At 47.9% G+C, this 16,183-nt stretch overlaps 1 protein-coding gene across 1 annotated transcript in view; it reads left to right on the forward strand.

The window, feature by feature from the left end:
• LOC125431416 (ATP-binding cassette sub-family C member 6-like) overlaps positions 1-16,183 on the forward strand; it is a 35,324-nt gene that overhangs the window by 294 nt on the left and 18,847 nt on the right. Inside the window, exons 2-17 of the mRNA XM_048494181.1 lie at positions 593-769; positions 3,147-3,272; positions 3,522-3,659; positions 5,385-5,507; positions 6,217-6,278; positions 6,378-6,509; positions 7,458-7,658; positions 8,589-8,766; positions 10,602-10,763; positions 11,222-11,314; positions 12,851-13,054; positions 13,142-13,288; positions 14,166-14,253; positions 14,484-14,553; positions 15,102-15,228; positions 15,906-16,082. Coding sequence (XP_048350138.1) covers positions 593-769; positions 3,147-3,272; positions 3,522-3,659; positions 5,385-5,507; positions 6,217-6,278; positions 6,378-6,509; positions 7,458-7,658; positions 8,589-8,766; positions 10,602-10,763; positions 11,222-11,314; positions 12,851-13,054; positions 13,142-13,288; positions 14,166-14,253; positions 14,484-14,553; positions 15,102-15,228; positions 15,906-16,082 — 2,205 coding nt within the window. The remainder of the gene's footprint in view (positions 1-592; positions 770-3,146; positions 3,273-3,521; positions 3,660-5,384; positions 5,508-6,216; positions 6,279-6,377; positions 6,510-7,457; positions 7,659-8,588; positions 8,767-10,601; positions 10,764-11,221; positions 11,315-12,850; positions 13,055-13,141; positions 13,289-14,165; positions 14,254-14,483; positions 14,554-15,101; positions 15,229-15,905; positions 16,083-16,183) is intronic.

A 16,183-nucleotide genomic window follows, 5' to 3' on the forward strand; every position in this document is an offset into this window, starting at 1 on the left:
GTGAGGAATTTAGGCTTAAGGTTCCTTGCAAATTAAGCAGGTTTATTGGGGTGGGGACTGTTGGCTTTCATGGGTTATAACTTGCTCTATCAGAGGAGAGAGGAAAGTCTTGCAAACAGAGGACCACGGCTTCCTTTTCCTTCAATTGTCCCTCAAAAGCAGAGTGAACTACAAATTCAGATTCATGCTGAACTTGATTGACATTTCCTTTTAACTCAAGCAACGTCTGAATTAGCCACGTATCATGGTGTGTGCAAAATGCTCTTCTATCACCGCTCCTCCTTTTCAAAATCTGGCTCCCAGGTAGTCTCGAGCAATATTCCCTGGTTCCGCATTTCATTTTGTTCGCTTCGTTTTTGCTCGCCTGCCTTGTTGTGCCTCCAAATGGATTGCAAAATACAAACATAATTTGAAAAGATCTCCAATAAACCATTGCGTTGGACAGCGGTGAGACTGTACTACTGCGTTACACAGCGGTATCCTCCGAACCTTAACTTTCAAGAGCACTCTTAAACAGGTCTTCTCAGGTCTGTTAAGTGGTGCTTACTCCCAGGAAAGTGTTTATTAGAGTGGGTCTGTTCCTGTGTTGCAGGATTGGAACCGGACGTGGTACACGGCCACCCCAAGCTTGACCCCGTGCTTTCAGACTACAGTGCTGCTCTGGATTCCCTGTGTCTACCTCTGGGTCTCGTTTCCCTTCTATTACTTTTATCTCCAGAGAAACAACAGGGGTTATATCAGGATGTCGGCTGTCTTCAAATCCAAAATGGTAAGGCCCAGCCCCCGATTGTTACGTGTTCCCCCGTTCTCCAAGCAGCAAGAAGCCCCACTGACAGCGTTTAACCTTTGAAAATGAAAGCACTAGAAAATTGTGTCAGTTTTAAGAAGCCCGGTTTTGAAAGCTGTGCTGGGTCGACCCAGGCAAGTGCTTGGATGGGAGACACACCAAGGAATACCAAAGTCACTATGCAGAGGCAGGCAGTGGCAAACTACCTCAGTATTTTGATGGGAGACACACCAAGGAATACCTGGGTCGCTATGCAGAGGCAGGCAGTGGCAAACTACCTCTGTTAGTATTTGGATGAGAGACACACCAAGGAATACCTGGGTCACTTTGCAGAGGCAGGCCATGGCAAACCACCTCTGTTAGTATTTGGAGGGGAGACACACCAAGAAATACCAGGGTCATTATGCAGAGGCAGGCAATGGCAAACCACCTCTGTTAGTATTTGGATGGGAGTCACACCAAGGAATACCTGGGTCGCTTTGCAGAGACAGGCAGTGGCAAACTACCTCTGTTAGTATTTTGATGGGAGACACACCAAGGAATACCTGGGTCGCTTTGCAGAGGCAGGCCATGGCAAACCACCACTGTTAGTATTTTGATGGGAGACACACCAAGGAATACCTGGGTCGCTATGCAGAGGAAGGCAATGGCAAACCACCTCTGTTAGTATTTTGATGGGAGACACATCAAGGAATACCTGGGTCACTTTGCAGAGGCAGGCAATGGCAAACCACCTCTGTTAGTATTTTGATGGGAGACACACCAAGGAATACCTGGGTCACTTTGCAGAGGCAGGCCATGGCAAACCACCTCTGTTAGTATTTTTGATGTAGACACCGGGAATACCTGGGTCACTTTGCAGAGGCAGGCCATGGCAAACCACCTCTGTTAGTATTTTGATGTGAGACACACCAAGGAATACCTGGGTCGCTTTGCAGAGGCAGGCCATGGCAAACTATCTCTGTTAGTATTTTGATGGGAGACACACCAAGGAATACCTGGAGTGCATTATGCAGAGGCGAACTTATTGGCAAACTACATCTACTAGTATTTTTTGACAGAAACACGCAAAGGGAATACCTGGGTTGCTAAAGCAGAGAGGGCAGGCAATGGCAAACCACCTCTGTTAGTATTTGATGGGGAGCCACACCAAAGGAATACCTGGGTCACTGCAGAACGAGCCATGGCAAACCACCTGTTAGTATTTTGATGTAGAGACACACCCAGGAATACCTGGGTCACTTTGCAGGGGCGGGTATGTGACCCTCTGTTAGTATTTTGATGTGAGACCGCACCAAAAGGGAATACCTGGAATTAGAAAAAACTTTGCAGAGGCAGGCCATGGCAAACTATCTCTGTTAGTATTTTGATGGGAGACACACCAAGGAATACCTGGGTCGCTATGCAGAGGCAGGCAATGGCAAACTACCTCTGCTAGTATTTTGATGTGAAACACACCAAGGAATACCTGGGTTGCTAAGCAGAGGCAGGCCATGGCAAACCACCTCTGTTAGTATTTTGATGTGAGACACACCAAGGAATACCTGGGTCACTTTGCAGAGGCAGGCCATGGCAAACCACCTGTTAGTATTTTGATGTGAGACACACCAAGGAATACCTGGGTCACTTTGCAGAGGCAGGCCATGGCAAACCACCTCTGTTAGTTTTTTGATGTGAGACACACCAAGGAATACCTGGGTCGCTTTGCAGAGGCAGGCCATGGCAAACTATCTCTGTTAGTATTTTGATGGGAGACACACCAAGGAATACCTGGGTCGCTATGCAGAGGCAGGCAATGGCAAACTACCTCTGTTAGTATTTTGATGTGAAACACACCAAGGAATACCTGGGTCGCTAAGCAGAGGCAGGCACTGGCAAACCACCTCTGTTAGTATTTTGATGTGAGACACACCAAGGAATACCTGGGTCACTTTGCAGAGGCAGGCCATGGCAAACCACCTGTTAGTATTTGGATGAGAGACACACTAAAGAATATCAGGGTCCCTATGCAAAGGCACACAACGGCAAACCACCTGTTTGTCTCTTGTCTTGAAAAGCTTACTAAGTCACTGTATGTTGGCTGCGACTTGATGGAACTTTACACACACACACATACACACAAATACACACTGGGTGCAGGCTGGATGAACCTTCTTGCTTGCATGGTCTTGTGTCCAGGGTGCCCTACATCGAAGCAGCACCCAAAGATTTCAGCTGAATATATCGCCCTCTTAAATGGAAGACAGAGCTGGTGTGATTTGCAAGCAACGAATTACCTCTACCACCGAAGTCATCCTATTGCTGTTTCTGGATCCTTCTGCAGGTGTATTTTTCACACTGGGCTATTTCTCTCCCTCAGGTTCTTGGCTTCGCCTTGCTGTTGCTGTGTTTTGCGAGCATCTTTTTCGTTCTCCGGCAAGCAGTCCAAGGAGTCCCGCAGCCGCCAGGTTCAGTCCTCAGCCTTGCTTTGCAGATGGTCACCCTGGTACTTCCTGTCATTTTTCTCACGCTATTTCGCGGTAGACCCTGATTTGCTGCCCTTCCCTCTGCAGAACGGGGGAGAACCATTTGCGGCTGGAATTAGAATCATAGAGTTGGGTGAGACCAGAAGGGCCATCCAATCCAACCCCCTGCCACGTGGGAATACAGAAGCAGATGGCCATCCAGCCGCTGTTTAAAACCTCCAAAGGAGGAGACTCTGCCACCCTCCAAGGCAATGCGTTTCTCTTTCTAGGTCCTTGTTGTGTTTCTCACTCAGACAGAACGGTTGAAGGGGGTCCGGTCTTCAGGCGTGTTACTGGTTTATTGGTTGCTGTGTTTCTTTTCTGCCACCATCTCCGTAAGCTCTAAAATTCAACATGCCCTGGAAGGTGTAAGTATATATTAAACATGCAGTGGTCTTGAAGCCAGACTGAAAATGAGGCCTGTCTTATAATGTGTATTAAGAATGTATGTTGGTTTATTTATTTATTTGTTTGTTTATAATTGATTTTATATACCGTCCCTCCCCCGAAGGGCTCTGCGCGGTGAACAACATAATAAAACAACAATCACATTAAAACCCCATTAAACAGCATTAAAACCCCATTAAAACAGCAAATTAACAAAATTACATTAACAAAATTACATTGGCGTCCAGTATAAAACTTCATAAACCCACCCTGGAAGGAAACAAAATAAGAGAGCGGAGGGCCCCCATCAATATTAAAGGCCCAGAGTGTAAAGGGGGGCGGAAAGGGGGAAAGGGGCGCTCATCAGCGGCCGGCCCCCCCAAAGCACTGTGGAACAATTCGGTCTTACAGGCCCTGCGGAACTCTCCAAGATCCCGCAGGGCCCGGATAGTTGGTGGTAAAGTTTTCCACCAGGCAGGGGCCAGAGCTGTAAAGGCCCTGGCCCGGTTAGAGGCCAGCTGCATCATCAAGGGGCTAGGGACCACCAGCAAGTTGGCCTCTGACCTTTAGCAGTCCTGACCTTTTGGGAAGGGACCCTGGGAACCGCAGTTTTGTGAGGTCCTACTCGTGTGGAACCCAAGCGAAACGGACATCTCTCAATATTGGTGAGTTCCGCAGGGCCTGTAAGACCGAGTTGTTCCACCAGGCTTTTAGAGAGGCAGGCCGCTGATTTGCACCCCCCTCCCCCCTCGGTGGTCTCTATAACATCTGCCGGGCCACCATCCCCCTCCTGGGAGGGTTTTAGTTGTCGGACGCCGCGTATTATATATATTGCATATCAGAATGCTGTACGCTGTATGTTTTAACAGGTTTTAGGTATTAATTTAATAGAACTTATATGTATCTTATTTATATTTATATTTTGTTTATGTTTTAAATTGTGCTCTATCTGTTATTTAAAATGTTGTACACTGCCCAGAGCCCTCTGGGGAGAGGGCGGTATATAAAACTAATATAATAACAGTAACAATAACAAACAATAACAATAATATGGTTAGCTATTTCCAGCACTATGCTAAGAAGAGTTATATCTTTTGACCCCGATAGACTTGTGTGTATGTTTGTGAAGGGCCGTCAAGTTGAAGCTAACTTGTGGTGATCTTGTAGGGTTTTCAAGGCCAGAGATTTATAGAGATGACTTGCCATGGCTGTCCTCTGTGTAGCGACTCTGGAATTCCTTGTTGGCCTCCTGTCCAAGTGCTAGCCAGGGCCGACCCTGCTTAACTGCCGAGATCTGATGATGATGATGAAGAAGAAGAAGAAGAAGAAGGAGGAGGAGGAGGAGGAGGAGGAGTTTGGATTTATATCCCCCTGCTCTTAACCACTGCACCACTACTGCTCCTGAGATCAGAGCTAGGCCGGGCCGTCCAGGTCAGCGCCCAACAGACTTTGAAAAATATAACAACATTTTGGAATCCACTGAGCAGAATGTAAAGCTGCCTTTTTAGAAACAGTTCTGAAGATGTTTCACATGACCGAATTGCTGCACATCAACCACAAGCCAGCCTTTGAGCCAGGAATGGGCAAGATATTAAGTAAAATATTGTTTTTGTTTCCTCTTGGAAGCTGACATAACATGTACTGTTGGGAGGCAAGCAGTTTGCTGGGGACGTCTGATGGGCCAACCGGCTTTCTGTCTTTTTCAGGGCTTCAGAAGCGACCCCTTCCACCACGTTACCTCGTATATTTACTTCACGTTGATCTTACTGGAGTTGGTACTTTGCTGGTGCACCGATCAGGCTCCCTTCTTCTCCCACGCCGCCTCTGATGTAAGCACGTGGCCTTTTTAAGTGGCTCTTCCTTTTCTCAGGATCCTGCCTTCCGTTTCTCCTTCAGCTTTCTAGTCCTCATTGGCAATTGCTAGCCACACTCTTTAACAGGGGCAAATCGCCCATTAAGTCTACCGCCGGAAAATCCCAATGAGCTGCCCTTCTGGCCCCAAGCCAGGGTGGTAGCAAACTGCTAGTGCTGTGATCTGGTGACCAGAGGGTGGCATGGGAAACTGGGCGCCTGGCTGAGAGCATGGTATGGACTGGGCAGACTCTTTCTCCCTCTTTTGGGCGGGTGGGCTGGTATCTTTTCCTCCCTGGCTGCCCCTCCTTTTCAACGTGGTGCCTTAAATCCCCAACCCACCCATTTTTCACATGAGTGGAACAGCCTGATTAAAATTAAAAGGTTATGAGGGAACTAACATACTTGACAGTAAAGGGGAGAGACAGAGGTAGTCTCTGCACTAGTTGAGAGAGAGAATTGGCTGTGGAACCACTGAGAAGAAAGAGGGTATTGCCCTCTGAGACAGGCAAGGAAAGACACTGAACAGAAAGCAAGGCCTGACCCTGCTATCTTTTCTTGCTGCTCCCCATGGGGTCTTCTTTGTACACCAGACACTGCCTGTCCCAGCACAAACACCATGTAATGTGTTATGAGTACCTGTTTTTGAACCTGATGAGGGTTGTGATTTGCTGTACCTCTTTGCAGAACCCGTGTCCAGAGGGCAAGGCCTCGTTTGCTTCCCAGATCACTTTCTGCTGGTTCCTTGGGTAAGAAAGCAAGCCTCTTTCCCTTCTCTTCCCGTCCTTCCCTACCGCTTAGCAGATTGTACAGGTTTCAGGGGGAAAAAACACCTCTTGTTGTGACAGGTTGCTCTGGAAGGGATATTGGCGGCCGTTACAAACAGAAGACCTGTGGTCCTTAGCAAGAGAAAATACCTCCGAAGAGATTGTGACTCAGGTTGAAAAGGCATGGAGAAAGAATCGCCCAACGGCCAGGCAGTAAGTTCCTCTTGCTTAAGATGCGAGTCACCATGAGCGAGTTCAGCAGGCTAGAAGGCCTGCTTCCAACAGCTGAATCTGTAGACTGCCCAGAAATGGGAGTAGGTGGCTCTTAGAATCATAGAGTTGGAAGAAACCACAAGAGCCATCAGGTCCAATTCCCTGCCGTGTAGGAACACATGAAAGCCTCGTGGGATTGGATCTAGAATATGACTAGTTCTAGACCTATAAACCCCCACTCTGGGGCTTCTGTGGGAATGATAGTAGGCGCCATCTGGAACTAAATTATTAATGCTGCATTTTAATAGAGTAAGGTTTATTTTTATCAGAGCCATCCTAATTTATATTTATATTGTATTTTAATTGATTGTGCTCTTTATATTGTTCACTGCCCTGAGCCCTCCGGGGGAGGGCGGTCTATAAACCTAATAAATAAATAAATGAATGAATGAATGAATGAATGAATGAATGAATGAATGAATAAATAAATAAATAAATAAATAAGGACCGAGATTCTTGAATTCCAACGTGGAGGTGGTTTGCCATTGCCTGTTGGAGGGGTAGGTGGGATACTAGAAGAATCATTATGGGATGGGAGTGGCCAGCAAGGATTTTTGTGGGATCAGAGGGCTTCTTAGAGATGCTTTACAGAAAGGAAAATGCTAGAGGGGAACAGTTTTCCAGGAAGGGCAAACCATGCACCAATTTCTTCCACTGCACAGAAACCATCACACAAAATTCCCAAGGGTATATTTATGACTGTGTGTGCCACTTTGTAATAAAGAATTTGCAGCCACCAGTGTTTGTGTTGCAAAAGCTTTATGAACTGTTGATCGACGTGTCGATTATCGGTATCGTTAAGATGTGTAGTTATGCAGTTATGGAAAGGCTTTCTTATGATGCCTGTTCGTTGATCTCTCGCTCTCTGCTCACGTCCTTGTTGCACAGAGTTGCAGGATCGGTGCAGTTTAGGAGCGAGCGAGCAATGGAGGAGCCAGGGGAAACCTCTGTCCTGCTCCAGACGGAATATTATCCTAGCAAGCCGCTGCTGAAAGCTTTCTGGAGTGTGTTTGGGCCATCCTTCCTCCTCGGGACGTTGGCTTTGGTTGTCGGCAATGTCTTCTTATTTTTGATCCCAAAGACCCTGAGGTATGTGGGCATGGGAAAATATGCTATGAAGAAAATACCAGATGCACTTGCAGGTGTGAAGTGTACCAGTCGGGTAGGCCTGAAATGGTACGCGGTGGCACTGAAGATGCCTGCCACTGAAACACCACCACGATCGTGCTGTTGTGTGGTTTTAAGCACAATGTTTTGTGTTTTGGTTTACCAAGCTCCTAGGCCAGGGATGGTGAACCTTTTTGAGACTGTAACCCAAACCCCACTTATTTATTGCAAAGTGCCAACCCGGCAATTTAACCTGACTGCTGAGGTTTTAGTTTAGAAAAAAACAGTTGGCTCCCTCTTCCTCCACCCCACCCGCTCGAGCAGGGACCAGCCTGCTCTAGCCTCCAGCAAGTCCCGCATGCACCGCTCTGTGCCTTTCTAGCATCTCTGCCTCCTCTGCGCCCCACCCCTCCCAGGCAGTAGCCACCCAGAGCACAGGCACCAGGCCTGCCAGCCGAGTCATCCCTGCTCACCACGGTGCGCACATGTTGTGCTCAGTGGCCCAGGCTAGCCTAGATGTGTGTGTGTGTGTGGGGGGGTGATTTTCCGCCCCCCACATGACGAACTCTGGTTGCACGTGCCCACAGAGAGGGCTCCGAGTGCCACCTCTGGCACTCGTGCCATAGGTTCGCCATCACTGTCCTAGGCTGCAATCTTCTGAGGAATACAGAAACCTCAGAGAAGATGCATGAAGGTCTCCTTGGCCTATTTGTTTGTATATTTAATCTAAACATCATATGATTTTAAGGGTCATTATTGCACGTTTTAAAATGAAACTGTTCCAACTTGACATTATTTTAGTCTTCGCCAGCAGTGTGTGGTTTTCTTTCTGTTGGCTATGACTGTCTTGATCTTTTGATGGTGAAGCTCGCCCTGCCCATGTGCTGTGGTCTAGATTTCTTCATCTTGTAGCCTTTTCCTCGACTTTGTCGCTGATCGAGAAGCTCCTTCTTGGAACGGGTATTTCTATGCTGTGCTGCTGTTCCTGTTAGCCTGTCTCCAAACGCTGTTCGAGCAACGCTACATGTATGTGTGTCTCGCTTTGGGAGTGAAATTAAAGACTGCCGTGACAGGCCTTGTTTATCGCAAGGTAAGCAGGGCAGTGGCTGATCTGTTCGTTTTCCTTTTTAGTTTTTTAGTTTTCATACACCGCTTTTCTGCCACTCTCTCAAAGCAGTTTCCAAACACACAAATAGTGTCCCAAGCATTAAACACTGAAATATTTATTATTTATTTATTCATTAGCAGATTTCTATCCTGCCTTTCAAATTCATCCCGGGGCGGGTTACCCAATATAAAAATGCATCCAAACATTACAATAAAACCATCCTCATAACATATAAAATCTCCTAAAAGCATACCTTAGCCGGTACCCAAACTATCCCCTCCCTAACCTCTCCCATGTGAAGGTTCCAAAAAACCCCAATAGTCTGGGAGTAGATGGGATAAATCAGTCAAATGCCCAGGTGACCTCGGCCCTGTCCACACATGCAGAATAATGCACTTTCAATCCACTTTCAAAGCACTTTGAAGCTGGATTTGACTGTGCAGAATAGCAAAACCCACTTGCAAACAATTGTGAAAGATGATTGAATGTGTATCATTCTGCATGTGCAGAAGGGGCCAATGACAGTCTTAATCAGATGCCGAAAGGTGTATAATGTTGGCACCTGTTGGACCTCTAATGGGAGATAATAGAAATAATAGATTCAGGCAGTCAGCAAAGTAGCAGGTTTCCAAAAACCCCACAAAGGAAGAATACATCTGAAGGAAAGGAATGGGAAAGAGGGTGTGAAAGAAGACAGAGAAGCTGAATTTCCAGTTGAGGAAGCATGGCTCCCCATCAGGGGCGAATCTAGGCAAACTGGAGCCCGGGGACAAAATCTGAGTTTGGTGCCCCCCCACCCCAGGTATGGATGACCACCCTCCCCCACAACGACCAAACAATGATTTTTTGCACCAGCTCACAAAACACCTCCCACCACCAGCAAAACATACATGGCTTTCTCCCCACCAACTCTCTTTCCTAATTGTGTCCTCACACCAACCCTATGAGGTAGGTTGTTAGCCTCAGAAAGAGCTCCAAGCCAGTGCAAGTGGGAATTAACTTTTAAGCATGTAAATCTCTCACAAGTCACCCCCCATCTGAAGGTTTACCAAGCAAACATCAGCATCATCTCTCACAAATCACCTCCTACCCCCAGCAAACATACATACAAGGCCATGGCCTCTCCCACCACTTTCCTAATTGTGTCCTCACACCAACCCTGTGAGGTAGGCTGCTAGCCTGAGAAACAGCTCCAAGCCAGTGCAAGTGGGAATTAACTTTTAAGCATGTAAATCTCTCACAAGTCACCCCCCCATCTGAAGGTTTACCAAGCAAACGCCAGCATCATCTTCAGTTCTGCTGCTGCTTCTGGGCTCCCTGCTCAGCTTGCCTTTTCCTGTGCCTGCCGCCCCGCTGCCCGGGAGAAGGCTTCTGAGTAATGCCACACTTAATTTAAGGCGAATAAGGCATGCTGGGTTAGAGGGAGGGGAGGCGGAGCTCCCCAGTCCTGCTCCTGGGAGCCCAGTGGGACTTCTCCCCCGCCCCCTGGACACTCCAGGCCACCGTACAGAGTGGGCGGGGCTACGACAGGCACTGGGAGCAGTCGGCTGCTTCAGTGCCTGCTTTCTAGGGCTTGCTCAATTCCTCGCTGTGTAAGAGGATGTTTTGGCGCCCCCCACGTGACCTCAATCGATGCGCCCGGGGACAAGGGGTACCCCATGTCCCTAGGCAGGAACGCCAGTGCTCCCCATAGGATAATATTCTTCAGCCAAGAAATTGTGGGTCTTGATGAATCAAAAATGTGTACATCTGCCATTTCCAAACAGTTACGGACACGGGACAGCTCCCCTTAGGGTTTGGTTTTCTTCCTCCTGTAGATCTTAGTCCTGTCGGCTGCAGCCAAGAAAGCAGCAACAGTTGGAGAAATAGTCAACTTGGTGTCTGTGGATGCTCAGAAGCTAGCAGACCTCATTGTCTACTTTAACGGAACCTGGGTGGCCCCTGTGTGGATTGTCGTCTGTTTTGTCTTCCTTTGGCAGGTAAAGTTCACGCTTCTTTTAGGGGGTCAGTTATTAAGAGGGAAGCACCTTCTGTAACCTAACCTCTGATCTGCTTCTGAATGCTTCGTCAAAATATGTGGTTAAGGGAATGCAGGGCTCTGAGCTGTAGTGAGAGCTTGCGCATGTGTGAACATGGCAACTTGTTAAAGCCAGTTAAGGGGCGTTTGGTGGAAATGCATAGCCACAAGTGGTTGGCTGAGGAACCTGCTTAGGAAACTCCCATGTCAATTCTCCTGTTGCTGCTATGAGTATCTGCACAATCCACTCACAACCAAGAATCTTCACCCCAGTTTTTGGGCGCCAAATAATTCAGTTCTTTTTTCATTTCTGAGGAATGTATGTCAGGGCCAAGGGAGGGTCTCTGTATAGAAATGCATTCTAATGTTTTTTGGGCTTTTTCCCCTCTGGTGCCGTCTCTCCCTTTTGCATGCCAACAGCTCCTTGGGCCGTCTGCTTTGACTTCCGTTGCGGTGTTCCTGTTTCTCTTGCCTCTGAACTTTGTGATCACCAAGAAAAGAAGCCGTTTCCAGGTATAAGTTGCCGGTAGGAAATCAGCTGGCTCTAAGCTGCCCGGTTAAATGAAAACAGATTCTTGTCCAACCGAAGGTCATGAAATGGAATTATGGCCCTTTCCCCACTTACCTTAAGCCCCGCGCTACTCGAGGAGAGTAGCGCGGGGTCCCTCGGCACTCCCCACTGAGAGGGGCGGGGACAGTGCAGCCCCCCCCCCCCAAGCTGCTGCTGTCGCGCCCCTCAGCGCGCGGCATCCCAGACGCTCTTCTGAATGGTGCCTTTTGACGACCCCGCACAGAGCGCGGGGTCGTGGGGACGCCTGGGCGCGCGCCTGGGATGCCGCGCGCTGAGAGCAGCGCGCAGCATAGGGGGGATGGAAGCGAGTGGGGAAAGGCCCACCGAGTAAAAGATTCTCTGGGCCAAATAAGTTTGATTCTGGGCAAGAGGTTCATTTAAACTTAGGAGCAAGGTTTTCTCTTGAAGGATTAAGATTCTCAAAAGGCAAAAGCTGGCCCTGCTTAGCTTCTGAGAATTGATGAGATCGGGCTAGCCGGGCCTTCCAGGTTACAGCTCAATGAACTTAGATGGGTTTAATTGTATTTAGGAATCAATTGTACAGAATGTAACACTGGCTTTTTAAGAAACAGTTCTGAAGGTATTTCACATTACACGAGTGCCGTACACAAACTATCCAGGTCAGGGCATGCCTTATATCAATGTTACTTAATATTTAAGAGCAATTTGTGGTGGGTGCATGTTGATAATCTCTGTATTAACTGGTTGTGGTGGGTTTTCTGGGCTGTGTGGCTGTGGTCTGGAGGATCTTATTCCTAACGTTTCACCTGCATCTGTGGCTGGCATCTTCAGAGGTCTGGACGCAGTGTGTAACAGACTTCCCTCTGTGATACACCGCTGAAGATGCCAGCAACAGATGCAGGCGAAATGTTAGGAATAAGATCCACCAGACCACGGCCACATCCCAGAAAACCCACCACAACCAGTTGAATCCGGCCGTGGAAGCCTTCAATAATACATCTGGGTTAACTGTTTGTGGCTAGAGTTAGGTATTCTTGCTGTAAACTTTGCTGTAAACTTTGGGTTGTTATGTATTGTCGAAGGCTTTCACGGCCAGAATCACTGGGGTGCTGTGTGGTTTCCGGGCTGTATGGCCGTGTTCTAGCAGCATTCTCTCCTGACGTTTCGCCTGCATCTGTGGCTGGCATCTTCAGAGGATCTAATAGTAGGAATGGAAAGCAAATGAAGTATATATACTGTGAGGTCAAAAGGTGAGGCCGTCTGAATAGAGTAGCCTGGTATGTGAGTCACAAAGAAGTCTGTAGCCTGGGAGTAACAATGAAGATAGCAAGGTCAATAGGTGAATGCATTTGAATAGAAATATCCTGGTCTTTGTTTCCTTTGATTGCTATTGTCTATAGTTGTCCTATGTTTGTGTGGAACTGATTTGTCACTGTCTTGATTCTAGAGTTTTTCAACACTGGGTTGTGATGTTTTCCTGACATAATGATGGGGTTCTGCTCTGGATCCTCTTTCAGGAAGTCCAAATGCGCCATAAGGATAATCGTGCCAAACTGATTAGCTCTATGCTCAGCAACATCAAAACCCTCAAGCTGCAAGGCTGGGAAGAGCACTTCATGGGCCAAGTGTTGGACACGCGACGGCAGGAACTCCGGGCACTGAAGATTTCTCAGATTCTCTTCTCGGCTTCTTTGGCTTCTTTCCACTCCTCAACATTCCTAGTAAGCCCCGCTTGGCCAGCGTTGGTGAAGTCACCCCACCCACAGCAGCCGCGGCCACTCACCAGTTCTTCCCTCTCTGCCTTACAGGTCACTTTCATCATGTTCACTGTCTATACCTTGGCAAATGAGCACAACGTCTTGAATGCCCAGAAGGCCTTTGTCTCTTTGGCACTGGTCAACATCCTCAACACGGCTCATTCGTTCCTTCCCTTTTCCATTAACGCCGTCATGCAAGTGAGTCCCAGGTCGATCTTTCCTTGAGCTGCCTTTTACTTACCTGCATTCTAGATCAGAATCATAGAGTTGGAGGAGACCAGAAGGGCCATCAAGTCCAACCCCCTGTCATGCAGGAACACACAGTCAAAGCAGCCGGACAGGTGGCCATCCAGCCTCTGTTTAAAAACCTCCAAAGAAAGAGACTCCACCACACTCCAAGGCAGCATATCCCACTGTCGAACAGCCCTTGTTTTGAGGATAAAAAGGAAGACTCGCGTGTCAGTCTGCTTTGGGTCCCCTTTGGGAAGCTGGGGTATAAATAGATGAAGAAATCAGAGGCCTCAGGTACAGTACCTGATATCTCCAGTTAAAATATCTCAGACAAGAGGTCTCAGAAGAGCCACTGCAAGACTCAAGAGACAAGACTGCAGGAATGGTCAGGCTCTAACTCGGAAAGGAAAGGGGCCACTTCTTGGTAGCAGAGCACGTCTTTGCATGACAAGGTCCCAGATGAATGCCATGTTGGGAAAGGCAGAAAAGTCTTTTTCCAGCACAGAAAACTGTGAAGAGCCCCTGCCGCTCAGACTGGGAAATACTGAGCTAGAAAAATGAACAGTCTGACTCATAAGAACATAAGAACTAACCTGCTGGATCAGACCAGAGTCCATTTAGTCCAGCATTCTGCTACTCACAGTGGCCCACCAGGTGCCTTTGGGAGCTCACATGCAGGATGTGAAAGCAATGGCCTTCTGCTGCTGCTGCTCCTGAGCACCTGGTCTGCTAAGACTCAGGCAGAGAGAAAGATTTCCATAGAGAGCACTGGCAGTTTAAAGCTCCCGCAAAGCCCACCTGCCCGGAGAAAGACTGAAGCTTAAATGTGTGTGTTTTATCCCAGGCCAAGGTTTCCCTCAGACGTTTAGCCACCTTTCTTTGCCTCGAAGAGCTGGAGCAAACGGCAGTGAACTGTGATTCCTTCGACTGCAGTAAGTACCGGCTTGGGGAAGAAGTCGCCTTCTGTGTTTGAGGCGACTCCGCTGTTGGCTCTTGGATCTGTCTGCGGCCTTCCCATATAGGGTAAGGCTAAGGGATGTCGCAAAGTGCAAAGTCACGGGTCCGATTTGTGCATGGATAGGAAACCACATCCAAACCCAATGACCTCCCTCCAATGCGATGTTCCCACTACTAGGCCTTTGTGTCTCTTTTATCTCTTTAGTACAGGGTCCTGTGGTTGTAAGGAATGGGACTTTCACCTGGGGGACGGAATGTCCCCCCTGCCTTAAAAGGTAGGTGGTTGTGTAGAATTAGGAACTTTACATTTTTTTCTGTGATCCCCCCATTTTTTTTGTTATTTCCGTGCTGATGGATATTCACCTAGGGACCAATCCAAGCAACTATTGGCAAAGTCTATGGTTGTCCCAACACAAGGTGCAAAGAGAGCCAGCGTGGTGCAGTGGTTAAGAGCAGGTGGATTCTAATCTGGAGAACCGGGTTTGATTCCCCACTCCTCCTCCATCTGAGTGGCGGAGGCTGATCTGGTGAACCAGATGTGTCTCCGCACTCCTACATTCCTGCTGGGTAACCTTGAGCTAGTCACAGTTCTTTGGAACTCTCTCAGCCCCACCTGCCTCACAAGGTGTCTGTTGTGGGGAGAAGAAGGGGAAAGGAGCTTGTAAGCAACCTTGAGTCTCCTTACAGGAGAGAAAGGTGGGGTATAAACCCATTACTCTTCTTCTTCTGAATGGCAACAATTTCAGAGCATTACTGTTGTTCTTTCAGTAGGTGCTTAAGTGCAAGAAAGCTCACTGGATATTGAATGTTACTGTCGTTGCAGGATAAACCTTACTGTACCCCAGGGTGGTCTCTGTGCTGTGGTTGGCCAGGTCGGAGCAGGCAAGTCCTCTTTACTGTCAGCATTACTTGGGGAGCTGCAGAGAACAGAAGGCTTGGTGGCCCTGAAGGTAAAGCCTTTTCCTCTCCTGGGCAGTCTTTTCAGCCAGTGGCGTAACTAGAGCACTTCTGTTGGGAAAGAGTTCCATAGAAATCGAATGAACGGATGAATAAATGAATGAATAAAATTTATCTTCGTGTGCTAGCTGTGTGAGTGAATGCTCCAAAACTTCCTGTTGTTAGCAGCCTTCCTTAGGTTTTGCAAATTGAGGGCCGCAGCCTAATTTATAGAGTCAGTCCATCCTCTTTTCCTTCATCTTTTCCTGCTGCCTTCAACTTCTTGCCATTATTGTCTTTTCCAATGACTCTTCTCAGAATGTGATCAAAGTACGAAAGCCTCAGTTTAGTTGTTGTTGTTGTTTTATTCATTCATTCATTCATTCTTCATTCATTCATTCATTCATTCATATATTTATTTATTTATTTTATTATATTTGTAGACTGCCTCACCCCGGAAGGGTTTTAGCTTCTAGGAAGGATTCTGGCTTTATTTGATCTAAAACTATTTATTTGTCTCTTTGGCAGTCAGAAGAGGCCCGAAATCCCTAGCTCCACATATTGAGCGGGATTTTATTTTCCCAATTTGGTTTGGAAAACCAGACCAGCTCGCTGCAGGCGTCCACGTCTCCTCTGGGTGTGGCCGTGCCAATTCTTCTCCGCGTTTGACACCCTTTGTTTGTTTTCCCAGGGCACCGTGGCCTTCGTTCCCCAGGAACCCTGGATACAAAACGCTTCTGTGGAAGACAATGTTGCCTTTGGACAAGAGATGGACAGGAAATGGTATGACCGAGTGATCGCAGCCTGTGCCCTACAGCCAGACCTAGAGAGCTTGCCTGCTGGGAATCAGACTGAAATAGGGGAGAAGGTGAGTGGCTTGCTAGGTGTGTTGACGAGAAGATGAGGCAATTTAACATCGATTGGGGGGCGCTTCCACAGGTTGGGTGCCTGTCCAGATCAAACCCCTTT

Source organism: Sphaerodactylus townsendi, linkage group LG04, assembly GCF_021028975.2.
Source record: "Sphaerodactylus townsendi isolate TG3544 linkage group LG04, MPM_Stown_v2.3, whole genome shotgun sequence".
Taxonomy (NCBI): Eukaryota; Metazoa; Chordata; class Lepidosauria; order Squamata; family Sphaerodactylidae; genus Sphaerodactylus; species Sphaerodactylus townsendi.